The 16,375-nt window shown below is 44.6% G+C and overlaps 1 protein-coding gene across 1 annotated transcript in view; it reads right to left on the bottom strand.

The window, feature by feature from the left end:
* The window catches only part of pax5 (paired box 5), a 314,658-nt gene that overhangs the window by 21,042 nt on the left and 277,241 nt on the right, over positions 1-16,375 (bottom strand). Inside the window, exon 9 of the mRNA XM_070900982.1 lies at positions 199-285. Coding sequence (XP_070757083.1) covers positions 199-285 — 87 coding nt within the window. The remainder of the gene's footprint in view (positions 1-198; positions 286-16,375) is intronic.

Raw genomic sequence — 16,375 nt, 5'->3', positions numbered from 1 at the left:
AACTTAAATATACACTGCCTAGACACCTTCTTCATCAGCCTGGAAGAGAGGGCTCTGTCACCTGTGCATCATCTCATCATCACAGAATGCAAGAAAGACTTAACAATGCAGACATGTAAAAAATGGACACATGCACTCAAGGAGCTCTCCATGCCACAATGCGATCGTTCAAACCGTATCATCCAGAAACACACTTACTTAATAATCCAGCATTGGGAAATCTCCAGGAGTCGTTGTAAGTTGTGTACTGCGGATGGGAATATGGGCTCCCAGAAAAATCACCTCCTAAAATACGAGAGAGCACAAAGAGGGTGAAATGATGTAAAGATTCTCGAGTTAATTAGTCTGCGTTGTCCTACAATTGAAGAAGTAGTTCAGTATTATGAACCAACCCGTCATTAATCTGCATCTAGTCACACTTTGTAATTAATGTGTTTCTTCATTTTCTGTGAAACTCAAAACCTTCACTAATTTAACTACATCACGTGCAACATCTGGGACTTGTTGATACAATAAATATGCTGTAAAATAAGTTGAGATTTATTAACACGATCAACCAACGGGCTTCATTAATTAGTAGGAATTTTCTGGCATCACGTCTGGTAGTTTTTTTCCACACCAGCTTTCTATATTCCCGCTCCCTTCCATCCCATTGCCTTTCCCCATCACGAGTATGATATTAGATATCAAGATCTAAGGCCACACGATGATTATCACCAGTTTTATTTCATGAATTCTGGACATTAACCCAATTCAAATGGCCTGTTCCTATGGCTCAGAAACTAATTAATATCAACATTTTAGCATAAGCTAAGCAAATGCAATAATTAGCTAAACCATTCTTTGTGTGGCTAAATGACTTCATTAAAATGTTTGTTGTTTTCTCTTAGCATTTAACCAAATCTGCCTCCTTTGTTCCCCAAACTTTGCCTCACACCTCAGTGCTGACAGGAGTGCAGCCGCCTTCCCCAACCCCTTAGCTGTGAAGACGAGGTGATGGCAATTTGCGTTGCTGTGCATATTAATCAGCAGGCGATGGGAAATTTAAACTCATCAGCTGCACTCCTGCTCAAATGATTTGAAGCAAGCCGACACTTCACGATGTGATTCCCTTCGTTCCCCCTCCTTGCTCTCAGGGGGATGCGCCAGGGCCTGACAGGCTCAGACTTTCAATTCCCTGTTTTTTATGCCTCAGTGGTCAGGGTGTCAGGCTCCTGCAGTACAGACCAGCGGAGAGCTGCAAGAGTCACTGAGCACCATCAGCTCAGTGACAGAACCACTCGCTTCATCCAGAAATATTCTGCATATCGAGCAGGAGGCAGGCTGTGCTGGAGATGTGGTAGGAGCACAGTAAAACTATAGCAGATCAATGCACATCCAAACAGCATGCTGGCCCCTTTATGGAAATACCACCGTCCATCAGAGGTAATTCTTGACAGCTGAACTGTTCAATCATCAACTGTGATGAGAAGTCCCAGAGAGAGAAAAAAACCTTAATAAACATCAAACAAGAATTTTAAGGGGCGTCAATTCTCTTTGCATCCCAGTCCGCTACCTGACTAACAACACAAAATGTTTAATGATTACTGATTAATTAGCCTCCAGTGGACCCTTTGCGTTTCAGCTGTAAAATCTTCCCAATGGGTATCAGAGGTGCTGCAGTTTGTAACTTAATAGCAGTCTGTATGGCTCCTTGGAAAAAAAAAGCGTTGGCATAATCACACCGAATGAACATGACAAATAATAAACAAAGATCCCAATTAACAGTGAAATGAAGGATCGAGTTTTTAAGGGGTCCAAAAGGTCTTTGAGTCCACAAATAAAACCTCTGCGGCTGTGCACTCGGGATGAGCTGTCTGTGTGGCCGACAGCAGCAGTGCAAACAGCATTCATTCTCCACAGACACTGAAGAAATCGAACTTAAGACCAGCTCTAGGGTGTCCACTTTAAATACTGTACATCCCCATCAAAAACATGCACTACTACAACTTGGATTTATCTAGCGCCTTCTATTTAGTAAAAGAGCCCAAGGCACTTCACAGGGGTGTTATCAGACAAAATTTGAACACCGAGCCACAAAGGGAGATATATGGGCAGATCAAAGAGGTAGGTTTTAAGGAGCGTCCTAAAGGAGGAAAGAGAGGCGGAGAGGTTTAGGGAGGGAATTCCAGAGCTTAAGGCACGACCACCAATGGTGGAGTGATTAAAATGGGGGATGCGCAAAATGCCAGAATTGGAGGAGGGTTAATATATCAGAGCATTGTAGGGTTGGAGGAGGTTACAGAGATAGGGAGCAGTGAGGCCATGGAGGAAAATTGAAAACAAGGATGTGCTTAACCACGAGCCAACGTAGGTCAGGGCACAAGGGTGATGGGTGAATGGGACTTGTTCCGAGTTAGGACATGGGCAGCAGAGTTTTGGATGACCTCAAGTTTACAGGGAGTGAAATATGGGAGGCCTGCCATGAGTGCATTGGAATCGTCAAGTCTAGAGGTAACAAAGAATGAGGGTTTCAGCAACAGAGGTAGGGCCGAGTCAGGCGATGTTACGGAGGAGGAAGTAGACAGTCTTAGTGATGGCGCGGGTATGTGGTCAGAAACTTGGCTCAGGACACCAAGGTCGTGAGCAGTCTGGTTCAGCATTGGATTTGAACCTAGCCCAGCCAGGTTCAGGTCGTACACTCGGTTTACAAACCCATCCAATTTTACTCTCCACTGAAGTCAAAGGCAGGTTAGGTTAAAATCATGGGCTATTCTAATTAAACAAAAACACAGAAAATTGTGGAAATCAGCACTAAAAGCAGAAAATACTGGAGACACTCACAGGTTGTCAGGATCCGGAGAGAAAAGACAGGTTAAAATTTCCTTTGTAACACTTCATCAGAACAAAAAGTCTTCAGTACTGGTGAACGAACACATCTGAAGGGTCAGAAGCTGCCCTTTCTTTTTGCAGATACAGACTGACCATTTCTATAGGACCGCTTCCACAATCCCACGTTCCCAGCAGTAAGCAAAGATGGGAAGCACAACTGGGAGGGCTGGAGCTATAGTCTTACAGCTCAATCTCGGACCTGCACTCCCTTAGAACGTGGCTCCCTGCTGGGAGTGTGGGGTCACAGGATTAGCCCTGAGTGGGTGCACCATATCCTCAGACAGTACGAAAACGTTGCTATATTTAAACAGTTTAAAAACCTGAAGTCTTCAGCACCAACTCACAGCGGGTGTCAGACGATATCTATCTCATTTGTCTTTATTTTAAATTGTGATCCCGGTGCACATCGGAATGTGGGACACAAATCATTTCCTGCACCCACTGTCAGCAACAAGCACTCACAAGTCTGATACAATCTCATTAGATAACTGTAAGTCTCCCTATATCTTGTCCCGACAACATGTTTCAGTTCCTGCCCCAGAAGAGCATCTCTGTCCGACACCAGTGAAAGATTTTTTCATCTCCCAGCTCAGTCATCCTGTTACTTCTCTGAGCGAGATTGCTAATTAGTAGCCATTAAGTACTCTGGAACCACTAGAAACTGGATTGACATTGTCCAAACTCACAACCAGCAGAGTGGGGAGATGTTCATCTCATCAATCTGGGCTGGATTTGAACTTTGTTGAAAAACCAGTGTCCATCCCACTGCCTTGTAACTCCACATTCATCATTGTGTCTATAATTGAATTGTGGTTACATTTTCAAAAGCTCCCTTGCTCCCCCCTGAAGTAAACACCATTGCATTTAGTAGTAAGGATCAGTGAGTTTAAAATCAAACTTTATTTAAGAACCTTTCAAGATGGCCACTGTTGTGTATCTGTAAAGCATGCACTCCCATGTTCCCCCACCAGGGAGCTCATCCCCTGAAGTCCCAAGGGATTCCAGCATCCCTTGGGAGCACTGTATATAAGCCGGCCCCTAAGGCCTGTTCCTCACTCTGGGGTGTCTAATTAAAGACTGAGGTCACTATTACTTTAACCTCCCTGTGTGCAGCCTCATCTGTGTTAGGAACACAATAATTGGCGACGAGAATACGAATCCGACGCAAAGATGCAGCAAACTGTGGGCATCCTGGAGAAGTTCTCAGAGGGTGAGGACTGGGAAGCCTATGTCGAATGGCTAGACCAGTACTTTGTAGCCAACGAGCTGGACGGAGAAGGAAGCGCTGCAAAAAGGAGAGCGGTCCTCCTCACAGTCTGCGGGATATCGACCTACAGCCTCATGAAGAATCTTCTGCCTCCGGTGAAACCCATAGATAAGTCGTATGAGGAGTTGTGTACACTGGTTCGGGAGTATCTTAACCCGAGGGAGAGCATGCTGATGGCGAGGTATCGGTTCTACACGTGCCAGCAATCTGAAGGTCAGGAAGTAGCGAGCTATGTCGCCGAGCTAAGGCGACTTGCAGGACAATGTGAGTTTGATGGCTACCTGGAGCAAATGCTCAGAGACTTTTTTGTACTGGGCATTGGCCACGAGACCATCCTACGAAAACTTTTGACTGTAGAGATACCGACCCTCAGTAAGGCCATTGCGATAGCACAGGCGTTTATATCCACCAGTGAAAACACCAAACAAATCTCTCAGCACACAAGTGCTAGCAATGTTCATAAATTAACTGGAACTTGTTTGCGAGCAGAAATATACAGGGCAGAAACCACGAGTCTGCAACTGCCAGCAGGCCTCAGGTGACCCAGATGACTGAGTCCCCAACAAAGGATGAATGCAAGGCAATTCACACCTTGTTGGCGTTGTGGAGGCTTCCATTCAGCCTATTTATGCTGCTTCAAAAGGGTATGTTTGCAAGAGCTGTGGAACAATGGGGCAGCTACAACGAGCTTGCAAACGAACTGCAAGCTCTGCAAAACCTGCTAACCACCACGTGGCAGAGGAAGATCGGTCCATGGTGGATCAAAGCAATTTCGAGCCTCAGAGAGAGGAGGCAGATGCTGAAGTACATGGGGTGCACACATTTTCGACGAAATGTCCACCTATAATGCTAAACATAAAATTGAATGACTTACCCCTAGCCATGGAACTGGACACTGGCGCTGGCCAATCCATCATGAGTAAAAAGATGTTTGAGAGACTGTGGTGCAACAAGGCATTCAGCCCAGTCCTGAATCCCATCCTTGTCGCCAGTTATTGTGTTCCTGACACAGATGAGGCTGCACACAGGGAGCTTAAAGTAACAGTGACCTCAGTCTTTAATAAGACACTCCAGAGTGAGGAACAGGCCTTAGGAGCCGGCTTATATACAGTGCTCCCAAGGGATGCTGGGATCCCTTGGGACTTCAGGGGATGAGCTCCCTGGTGGCAGAACATGGGAGTGCATGCTTTACAGATAAACAACCACATCCACACAAAACTGAGAACGTACACCAAAGAGCTTATCACTATCCTGGGCAGCACCATGATCAAGGTCACATACGAGGGCACGGTTCACGAACTGCCACACTAGATTGTCCCGGGCGATGGCCCCACATGGCTTGGAAGGTGCTGGCTGGGCAAAGTCCGCTGGAACTGGGATGACATCCGAGCGCTATCACATGTCGATGAGGCCTCATGTACCCAGGTTCTTAACAAATTTCCTTCCTTTTTTGAGCCAGGCATTGGAAACTTTTCCAGGGCGAAGGTGCGGATCCACTTCGTCCCAGAGGCACAACCCATTCACCACAAGGCGCGAGCGGTACCTCACATGATGAGGGAGAGAGTGGAAATCGAGTGGACAGGCTGCAACGCGAGGGCATCATCTCCCCAGTGGAATTCAGCGAGTGGGCCAGCCCAATTGTTCCAGTACTCAAAAGTGATGGCACGGTCAGGATTTGCGGCGATTATAAAGTAACTATTAATCGTTTCTTGCTACAGGACCAATACCCACTACCTAAGGCAGACGACCTATTTGCGACGCTGGCAGGAGGCATGACGTTCACCAAGCTCGACATGACTTCGGCCTACATGACGCAGGAGCTGGAGGAGTCTTCGAAGGGCTTCATCTGCATCAACACGCACAAGGGACTGTTCATCTACAACAGATGCCCATTTGGAATTCGGTAGGCTGCAGCGATCTTCCAGAGAAACATGGAGAGCGTACTCAAGTCGGTACCACGTACAGTGGTTTTTCAGGACGACATATTGGTCACGGGTCGGGACACCATCAAGCACCTACAAAACCTGGAGGAGGTCCTCCAGCGACTGGATCGCATGGGGTTGCAGCTGAAGAGGTCAAAATGCGACTTCATGGCAACAGAAGTGGAGTTTTTGGGGAGAAAAATTGCGGCGGACGGCATTCGGCCCAAAGACGCCAAGGCAGAGGCTATCAGGAACGCGCCCAGGCCACAGAATGTCATGGAGCTGCGGTGGTTCCTGGGACTCCTCAACTATTTTGGTAACTTCCTACTGGGGTTAAGCACTCTTTTAGAGCCCCTACATGTGTTATTGCGCAAAGGTGAGAACTGGGTATGGGGAAAAAAACCAAGTAATTGCTTTTGAGAAAGCCAGAAACATTTTATGCTCCAATAAGTTGCTTGTATTGTATAACCCGTGTAAAAGACTTGTGCTAGCATGTGACACATCGTCGTACGGAGTCGGGTGTGTATTACAACAAGCTAATGTTGCGGGGAAGTTACAACCTGTCGTCTATGCTTCCAGGAGCTTGTCTAAGGCCGAGAGGGCCTACAGCATGATTGAGAAAGAGGCATTAGTTTGTGTGTGTGTTCGGGGTAAAGAAAATGCATCAGTACCTGTTTGGCCTCAAATTTGAGCTGGAAACCAATCACAAGCCCCTCACATCCCTGTTCGCTGAAAACAAGGGGATAAATACTAATGCCTCAGCCCGCATACAAAGTTGGGCACTCGCGCTATCGGCGTATAACTATACCATCCGCCACAGGCCAGGCACCGAGAACTGTGCAGATGCTCTCAGTTGGCTACCATTGCCCACCATGGGGGTGGAAATGGCGCAGCCTGCAAACTAGTTGATGGTGGCGCAGCCTGCAAACTTGTTGATGGTCATGGAAGCGTTTGAAAATGATAAATCACCTGTCACAGCCCGCCAGACTAGGACTTGGACCAGCCAAGATCCTCTGCTGTCCCTAGTAAAAAAACTGTGTACTGCTTGGGAGCTGGGCCAGCATCCCCGTTGAAATGCAAGAGCCAATCAAGCCATTCCAGCGGTGAAAGGACGAGCTGTCCATTCAGGCAGACTGCCTGTTGTGGGGTAACCGCGTAGTGCTACCAAAAAAGGGCAAAGAGACGTTCATCTCAGATCTCCACAGCACACACCCGAGTATAGTAATGCTGAAAGCGATACCGGGCCACTACACGTGGGATCTGGCTATCGACTCTGACTTCGAGTCCTGTGTACGGCAATGCAGCATATGTGCTCAATTGAGCAACGCGCCCAGAGAGGCACCACTATGTTTGTGGTCCTGGCCCTCCAGACCATAGTCGAGGATCCATGTCGACTATGCGGGCCCGTTTCTCAGTAAAATGTTCCTGGTGGTGGTGGATGCTTTTTCAAAATGGATTGGATGTGAAATAATATCGGGAAGCACCGCCACCGCCACCATTGAAAGCCTGAGGGCCATGTTTACCCACCACGGCCTGCCTGACATACTGGTCAGTGACAACGGGCCATGTTTCACCAGTGCTAAATTTAATGAATTCATGACCCGCAATGGGATCAAACATGTCACCTCGGCCCCGTTTAAACCAGCCTCCAATGGGCAGGCAGAGCGGGCAGTACAAACCATTAAAAAGAGCCTTAAACAAGTCACAGAAGGCTCACTCCAGACCCGCCTGTCCCGAGTACTGCTCAGCTACCGCACGAGACCCCACTCGCTCACAGGGGTGCCCCCGGCTGAGCTACTCATGAAAAGGAGACTTAAAACCAGACTCTCGCTGGTTCATCCCAACCTGCATGATCAGGTAGAGAGCAGGTGGCAGCAACAAAATGTAAACGATGGTCGCGCCACTGTGTCATGGGAAATTGATCTGAATGACCCTGTGTATGTGCTAAACTATGGACATGGTCCCAAGTGGATCGCGGGCATGGTGATAGCTAAAGAAGGGAATAGGGTGTTTGTAGTCAAACTAGACAATGGACAAATTTGCAGAAAGCACCTGGACCAAACGAGGCTGCGGTTCACAGACTGCCCTGAACAACCCACAGCAGACACCACCTTTTTTGAGCCCACAACACGCACCCAAAGGATCAACGACACAACCCCGGACCAGGAAATCGAACCCATCATGCCCTTCAGCCCAGCAAGGCCAGGCTCACCTAGCAGCCCTGCAGGGCCATGAACACGCCAGCCCAGCGAGGGCACAGCCAACACACCAGAACAGACATTTGTACCGAGGCAGTCCACCAGGGAAAGAAAGGCTCCCGACCGCCTCACCTTGTAAATAGTTTTCACTTTGACTTTGCGGGGGGAGTTATGTTGTGTATCTGTAAAGTATGCGCTCCCATGTTCGCCACCAGGGAGCTCATCCCCTGAAGTCCCATGGGATCCCAGCATCTAAGACCTGTTCCTCACTCTGGAGTGTCTTCTTAAAGACTGAGGTCACTGTTACTTTAAGCTCCCTGTGTGCAGTCTCATCTGTGTCAGGAACACAATAGCCACAACCATGCCTGGAGAGAATTGGGAGACCAGTCACCTGATACAATGCTACCCTTGTAATAATCTTCATAAAATAATACATTTAAAATCCTTACAACTGGTCCACAAATACAGTACACAGGATAACAAGTGGAATATTCAGTTACCCAGGAGAGAGGGAATGGGGCAACTCAGAGGTGAATTCCAAAGGTTCCAGGTGGATTAAACTGGCGATCTCACAATCTTCCGCTGCACATTCTGAATATAGTACAGTCATAGTGCACATCATACATTTTAAAATATCAGGATCATAGGTCCACAGGGGCAGAACATGTTTGAAATTAACATAAAGACTGTAGGCAATAGAATCAGTACAAGTGAGTCTGTATGAAACAGATCAAATAGAGAGCAGTGCATCACCATGATACCTACTAGGATTAAACTCTCAGGAGGGGAAAATAAAATAAACCTCAATTTAATTTAATTTAACTTAATTTCTTATTTTAACAATTTTGCTTTTCATATGAATTAATTAAAACCAGCTTGAATTTTCGTTAAAAATTTTTTTTAATGGGAAACATAGTAAAAAAATTCTAATGTGCTTCGAACATAATCTATTAGAAACATGAATTAGCTGCATTAAAGTGGTTGTCTGTATATACATCCTTTGTCATAACAGCAGTGAAACCATTTCAGTTTACAGCATTAACATTAATTAACAGCAACAAGCCATTGTTTATTAAAAAAAAAGAAAATACAGCCCTATAAAAAAAATTAAATGACACAAATGCATTTGGAGTCAGCCTTGGCTCAGTGGTAGCACTCTTGCCTCTGAGTCAGGAGGTTGTCGGTTAAAGCCCCTGTCCAGAGACATGAGCCCATAATGCAACCTGACACTTCAGTGCAGTACTGAGGGAGTGTTACACTGTTGGCGGTGCTGTTTTCCAGATGAGATGTTAAACCGAGGGCCCATCTTCCCTCTCAGGTGGAAGTAAAAGATCTCATGACACTACTTGAAGAGCAGGAGAGTTCAAGCGGTATCCTGACCAATATTTATCCCTTAAACAATATCACTAAAACAGATTGGCCCATAATTTGCGGTCAACGGCAAAGCAAAGGTGCTCACTGCTGACCTTGAAGAAAGCTGCCACAGAGATCTTGCAAGATACTGTGCCGAAAACCTGAGGTTTCTCAATGTCTAATTGATTACAGCACTGTTAATAGGGGATTTCTAGAGCAATGCAGCTGTCTCAGCAGCCAATCACATTGAAGAATTCTCACGGACAGCAAACTAGGAAATAAAAAGCTTTTATCCTCACTTTTTAAAAGTGCTACAGAGAATGAAATAAAGATTGGGGCTTTCACATGGGGATAATGTAGAAGCTGAAATATCATGAACAAACTAATTTTTTTATGTTTTTTAAAAAATTGTAATATCTATCATAATGGAGAAATTTGACTTTCCACAAATATAACCATATTTCAGGGCCAGAACGGATGTTTAGCAGTCAATATGCTGTTAAAACCTCAGTTACACCGATTCCAACAAGGCTTAATATTTAACGGGATATTTAACAGCGATATTTAACAGCGATATTAACATGGAAAAGTTCAAGTTTCCGTAAGTTGCACTGATTTCGCTGATTGCTGCCTTTGGGGAGCTCCACAGCGCAGCCTGCGTCACAGCAGTGAATGACTGAGCACAACTTCAGGATTTCTGTGTTTAGATGCGCATGTGCTAAATCCTGAAGTTGTGGTCAGTTTCAGAGGGGTAATGACGGTGAATGCTGACAGTTCGCTGTCATTACCCACCACAAAATCCGGGCCATTATCTGATCATTATCTCATTGCTGTTTGTGAGAGCTTGCTGTGCACAAATTGGCTGCCATGTTTCCTACTTACAACAGTGTCTAGACTTCAAAAGTACTTCATTGGCTGTAAAGCGCTTTTGGACTCCTGAGGATATGATAGGTGGTCTATAAATACAAGTATTTCTTTAATTTACTCTGTGATTTTCTTGTCCCATTAAAATGAATGCGATGGGGGGAGGGGGGGGGGGGAGGATTCCCAAGCACATATGTGGAAAACATTTGCTAAGGCACCAAATCAGCATTGGAAGATGCGTCAGTGATTACATTCTCTTTAAGTCACCTGCCACTTTGACATATTGGAGCCTTACTGCTAGTTCAAAAACAGCAGAATATTCTGAAAAAAAGACCCAAAAACAGGTCATCTACGCTGGTTTACCAACTACAGTGGGTCCCATTGTCGGACAGTCTTATGTGGCTTTCTAAGAATATAAAGAATTTAAGCCCAGAATCTTGTGCAACTCAGTAAGAAGTACCCTGTGTATGTGGCTTGGGCTAGTCATGAGCTCCTCTCTACTTTCTGAACTAGATTGTTTTTCAATATTTGCATGTACTTTATTATAAAAATGAATAAAATTGAGATTAACCAAATTATTTCCCATTAAAAAAATCAATTAACATCGCTGATTTTAATCAGTAGCATTGGAAAATAATTGGTTATTTCTTATTGAAGAATCTCAAGCTGGAATATTGGGATTCAAGCAAATGAATATTTTTGTACCACTGTTTAAAGAATAATGAAGGCAAGAATATTCATGCAAAACTCCCTGTCGTAACCTTTTATGGGCTGTATTATTTTAGGATGATCATTAGGGAGCTCCCTAAATCTTTTCTCTGGCAGGAACCTATAGCTGGGTTTAAGCAAGATGCCTGCAGTATCTCAGAAAGCTGTACTGAGGTTTGCTGCGCGATTGTATTTTATTTTAAAATAATATTCTGGTAGTGTCTTGTCCCATGAAAGAACAAAACCAGTCACAGATCTGGTTCAATGGAGACTTAAGCACTTTTTCTTTTTTTAAATGAGTCAACTAAAGGAAAGATAATTTCAAATATATATCCCTAGCAACCAGCTCCGAGTGGGATCATGAGGGACTCCCAACAAACACCGCGAGCTGGTGCAGGAGGTGGGTGAGGGAGGGGGTTTAATTTGGTGTTGGGGGCATCAGTGTTTCTGGAGTTCAACATACACTTTGGGTGCAACACAGGCCTCTGGGATATGTGAGGTGAAGCTGAACAATCACCCACAAACATTTGAAATGCTAATTTCTACTTCTCCTATCCGCCAACTTGCAGCCAGTATCACTGATTAAAATCAAATTTAACTAAGTAATCTGCCCTCTCCGTACTTCCACAGAGAAAATGGAATGTAATGCTAGAGCAAACATGTGTTTAATAAACAGAAGAACCCTTGAGAAACATCCCCGGACTCCAAATCAGCACCACAACCACAGTGTGTCATTAACAGTCACATGACATTAATATTCCATAAATGAGTGATGAGTCTTAGGTTCAGGTGGGCATACCTTGCTGTGAAGTAATTGTTCCACTCTTGGCCTGCAGTAGCATCTATGAAAATTTAATGCTTCCCCCAACACATTTATGAAATATTTCAAACAGTAATTGCTAAAATAGAAAATAATTACTCCCTAGAATTTATCATTTCCAATTTTCAATGAACTGCACTTGTAGGCAGTCAAATTAAATTACATATAGTTTGAATAAAGTATAAAGACTCCCAGTGGGGAGCAAAATGAAGGAACAATAAAATCTTTTCCATGTTGTTTTCTGCAAATTTCTCCCATCTCTTGTCCAGGTTTAATAGAAGAGGCAGAGAGCAACAGCGTGATGCCGAGGTCATTGTTTTGCCATTGCATTTATTTTTTTTTACCTCACATGGGTGAAGTTCAATTAGTTTACAACATCATCTAAACCTGGGGATCATTCCTCCTTCAAGAATGAGATCGATGGATTTTTGTTTGCTAAGGGTATCAAGGGATATGGAGCAAAGGCAGATAAATGATTTAATTGATTGTCAAGACAGGCTCAAGGGGCTGAATGGCCTACTCCTGTTCCTAATGCTCCTTGTACATTATTGAATCCTCATCTCAAACTGGGCCCAAGGTGCACACTGGAGCTTCACTGCAGCACATGCAAGATCCTATGTGAAGTTGCAGCCTATCAATTGAAAGGCACAACTTGGGCCACATTCACTTGGGCCCCTGACTATTCCGGTTTGCAGATAATCACACAAGGATAATGGGGGCTCCACTCTATACACTGGCTTGGGGGCAGGTGGGGGGGGAGGGGGAGGGGGGCGAGAGAGAAGGTGAGCATTCTCTCTTTACCAGTGAGTAAAGAAAGAAAACACTGATGTCAACCAAAGCGTATCAATAATTTATTATCTACTGCTGACTGCCAGAGTTTAGTGTAGTCAGTATACATTATAACCGAATAAGTGGTTATCTGGGAACAATTCCATTGCCCAGAACGAACATCTCTCACCTTGATGAGCACAAAACAAAGAAGGCACTAATCCTATCAACTGGTTAAAATTTTCAAGGCAGTGGTGCAACAGTGTGACTCATTCACTGGTTATAAGAGGGTATGGCTTTTGGTCCTATCTGAACCCATAAATGAGAAGTAGGCAGTAGGCAGGATCACCACTGCTGTATATGAGTTAACTGTAATACTAAAACTTCGATTTTTGAATTGGTGATTTTTTTGAATACCAACGATAACACATTTAAAATAATCCCAATCAGAAGAGCTAGGCTTATGGGATCTAACCATCTTCTGATCCCCAAGATTACAGCAACACCTTGAAGTTACTGCACTGTCGTCTGTTACTGTCTCCGTTACTTACAATGTGTTAATGAGGATAGGCGAGCTCTAGTCATGGTCAGGTTTTTCCTAACCAATGCTATTGGTGCCAATGCAAAAATTCCATGTGCTTAATGTGTAATGATGCCCAAACACAACAACCAGTAACTGTAGGGAAATCACTGCAGCCCCAGCCAAAAACAAACTGTTGGGGATCATTAGGTAACTGCATACAGTCTGTATTATATATCACATTATTGTGATTTACTTGACTGTACTATCACATTCACCGTACCACTCATTGTATACCCATTCACTGTACCCCTCTGTGTATCCATTCACTGTACCCCTCTGTGTACCCATTCACTGTATCCCTCTGTGTATCCATTCACTGTATCCCTCTGTGTATCCATTCACTGTACCCCTCTGTGTACCCATTCACTGTATCCCTCTGTGTATACATTCACTGTACCCCTCCCTGTATACCCATTCACTATAGCTCTCTCTGCCTCTGTCTGACTTTCTCTCTGTATATGTCTCTCTTTCTCTCCATTTCACTTTCCTCTGTCTGCCTCTTTCTCTCCCCATCTCTCTCTTATTCACTTTCTTCCCCTTTGCCCACCTCTCTCTCCTCTCTGTCTGTCTCTCTCCTCTCTGTCTGTCTCTCTCCCCTCTGTCTGTCTCTCTCCTCTCTCTCTGTCTCTCTCCCTGTCTCTCTCCCCTCTGTCTGTCTCTCTCCCCTCTGTCTGTCTCTCTCCCCTCTGTCTGTCTCTCTCCCCTCTGTCTGTCTCTCTCCTCTCTCTCTGTCTCTCTCCCTGTCTCTCTCCCCTCTGTCTGTCTCTCTCCCCTCTGTCTGTCTCTCTCCCCTCTGTCTCATCCCCACCCCACACACCAACCAACCACCCTCTCTCTCTCTCTCGCAAGCCTGGCTGAACACTGCTACTCATCAATTTTGAGTCAATTCTGCAATTCAACTATCAGTGTTTTAATAGTTTACTGGTGAAGACATTTAAACCATTGAAAAGTGCAAGCATTTTAAAACTATCAACCCATTGAATCTTGTAAATAAACCTATTAAAAAGCAGCACAAGAACACATTGATGTTAACAGGGAGAAGCAGAGCATTCCTGAGCCTTCCCTGTAGCTGCATGATTGCTCCTTGAAATTTCTGTTCTCTGTTATTAATTAGTCTTGAATTGGCTAAATGATTTTCTTCCTCAGCACTACCCTGATTTTCTATAATGGATCCTCCATGTCCTGCTATTCTGCCTTCTCTGACCGAGGCGTCCTGGAACACAGTGGAAATTGTTCAAAAACCCTATGAAATCCTAAAGGGTAAATATAAAAATCACCTAATCTGATGGAGTAAGAGTTTACAGTGCCAAAGCATCACATTGCATTGGTCCATCAGTGCTGAGAAAAATATTTTAAAAGATTTTCCATTCCATCATTTGCCTCAGCCAGAAATCTGCGTTATTTTCAGATAATTTGTTTCAATCTTAAAAGTAAAAAAAATAAAGCAATGCAGACTACTTTATTTTTTTAAGCCCCACCACCCCTTCCAAATCGCTCGATCCAGGTCCAGCCTGTGCAGTGCGCCTCTTTGCTTTTTTTTGGGAGGGAATTATGAAACTGTATTTTGCAGATGTGATAAACTCGGATGCTAGTGTTATGGGTATTGTAGGGGTTTTATGTCAGGTTCTCCTGCAGTTGTGCCTCTCAACTGATTTCCCAGCTGCTGATCTCAAATGCAAAGCAGCTCAAAATAACACAATTGGGGATGGGATAAGAACATAAGAACATAAGAATTAGGAACAGGAGTAGGCCATCTAGCCCCTCGAGCCTGCTCCGCCATTCAACAAGATCATGGCTGATCTAGCCGTGGACTCAGCTCCATTTACCCGCCCGCTCCCCGTAACCCTTAATTCCCTTATTGGTTCAAAATCTATCTATCTGTGATTTGAATACATTCAATGAGCTAGCCTCAACTGCTTGCTTGGGCAGAGAATTCCACAGATTCACAACCCTCTGGGAGAAGAAATTCCTTCTCAACTCAGTTTTAAATTGGCTCCCCCGTATTTTGAGGCTGTGCCCCCTAGTTCTAGTCTCCCCGATCAGTGGAAACAACCTCTCTGCCTCGATCTTGTCTATCCCTTTCATTACTTTAAATGTTTCTATAAGATCACCCCTCATCCTTCTGAACTCCAACGAGTAAAGACCCAGTCTGCTCAATCTATCATCATAAGGTAACCCCCTCATCTCCAGAATCAGCCCAGTGAATCGTCTCTGTACCCCCTCCAAAGCTAGTATATCCTTCCTTAAGTAAGGTGACCAAAACTGCATGCAGTACTCCAGGTACGGCCTCACTAATACCCTATACAGTTGCAGCAGGACCTCCCTGTTTTTGTACTCCATCCTTCTTCGCAATGATGGCCAACATTCGATTCGCCTTCCTGATTACCTGCTGTACCTGCAAACTAACTCTTTGGGATTCATGCACAAGGACCCCCAGGTCCCTCTGCACAGCAGCATGTTGTAATTTCTCCCCATTCAAATAATATTAAATTCCCTTTTACTGTTTTTTTTTCCCAAGGTGGATGACCTCACATTTTCCGACATTGTATTCCATCTGCCAAACCTTAGCCCATTCGCTTAACCTATCTAAATCTCTTTGCAGCCTCTCTGTGTCCTCTACACAACCTGATTTCCCACTAATCTTTGTGTCATCTGCAAATTTTGCTACACTACACTCTGTCCCCTCTTCCAGGTCATCTATGTATATTGTAAACAGTTGTGGTCCCAGCACCGATTCCTGTGGCACACCACTAACCATTGATTTCCAACCCGAAAAGGACCCATTTATCCCGACTCTCTGTTTTCTGTTAGTCAGCCAATTCTCGATCCATGCTAATACATTTCCTCTGACTCCGCGTACCTTTATCTTCTGCAGTAACCTTTTGTGTGGCACCTTATCGAATGCCTTTTGGAAATCTAAATACACCACATCCATCGGTACACCTCTATCCACCATGCTCGTTATATCCTCAAATAATTCCAGTAAACTAGTTAAACATGATTTCCCCTTCATGAATCCAT

This window comes from Pristiophorus japonicus, chromosome 1 (assembly GCF_044704955.1).
Source record: "Pristiophorus japonicus isolate sPriJap1 chromosome 1, sPriJap1.hap1, whole genome shotgun sequence".
In the NCBI taxonomy this organism is placed as follows: domain Eukaryota; kingdom Metazoa; phylum Chordata; class Chondrichthyes; family Pristiophoridae; genus Pristiophorus; species Pristiophorus japonicus.
This window is presented reverse-complemented; position numbering and strand designations above follow the sequence as displayed.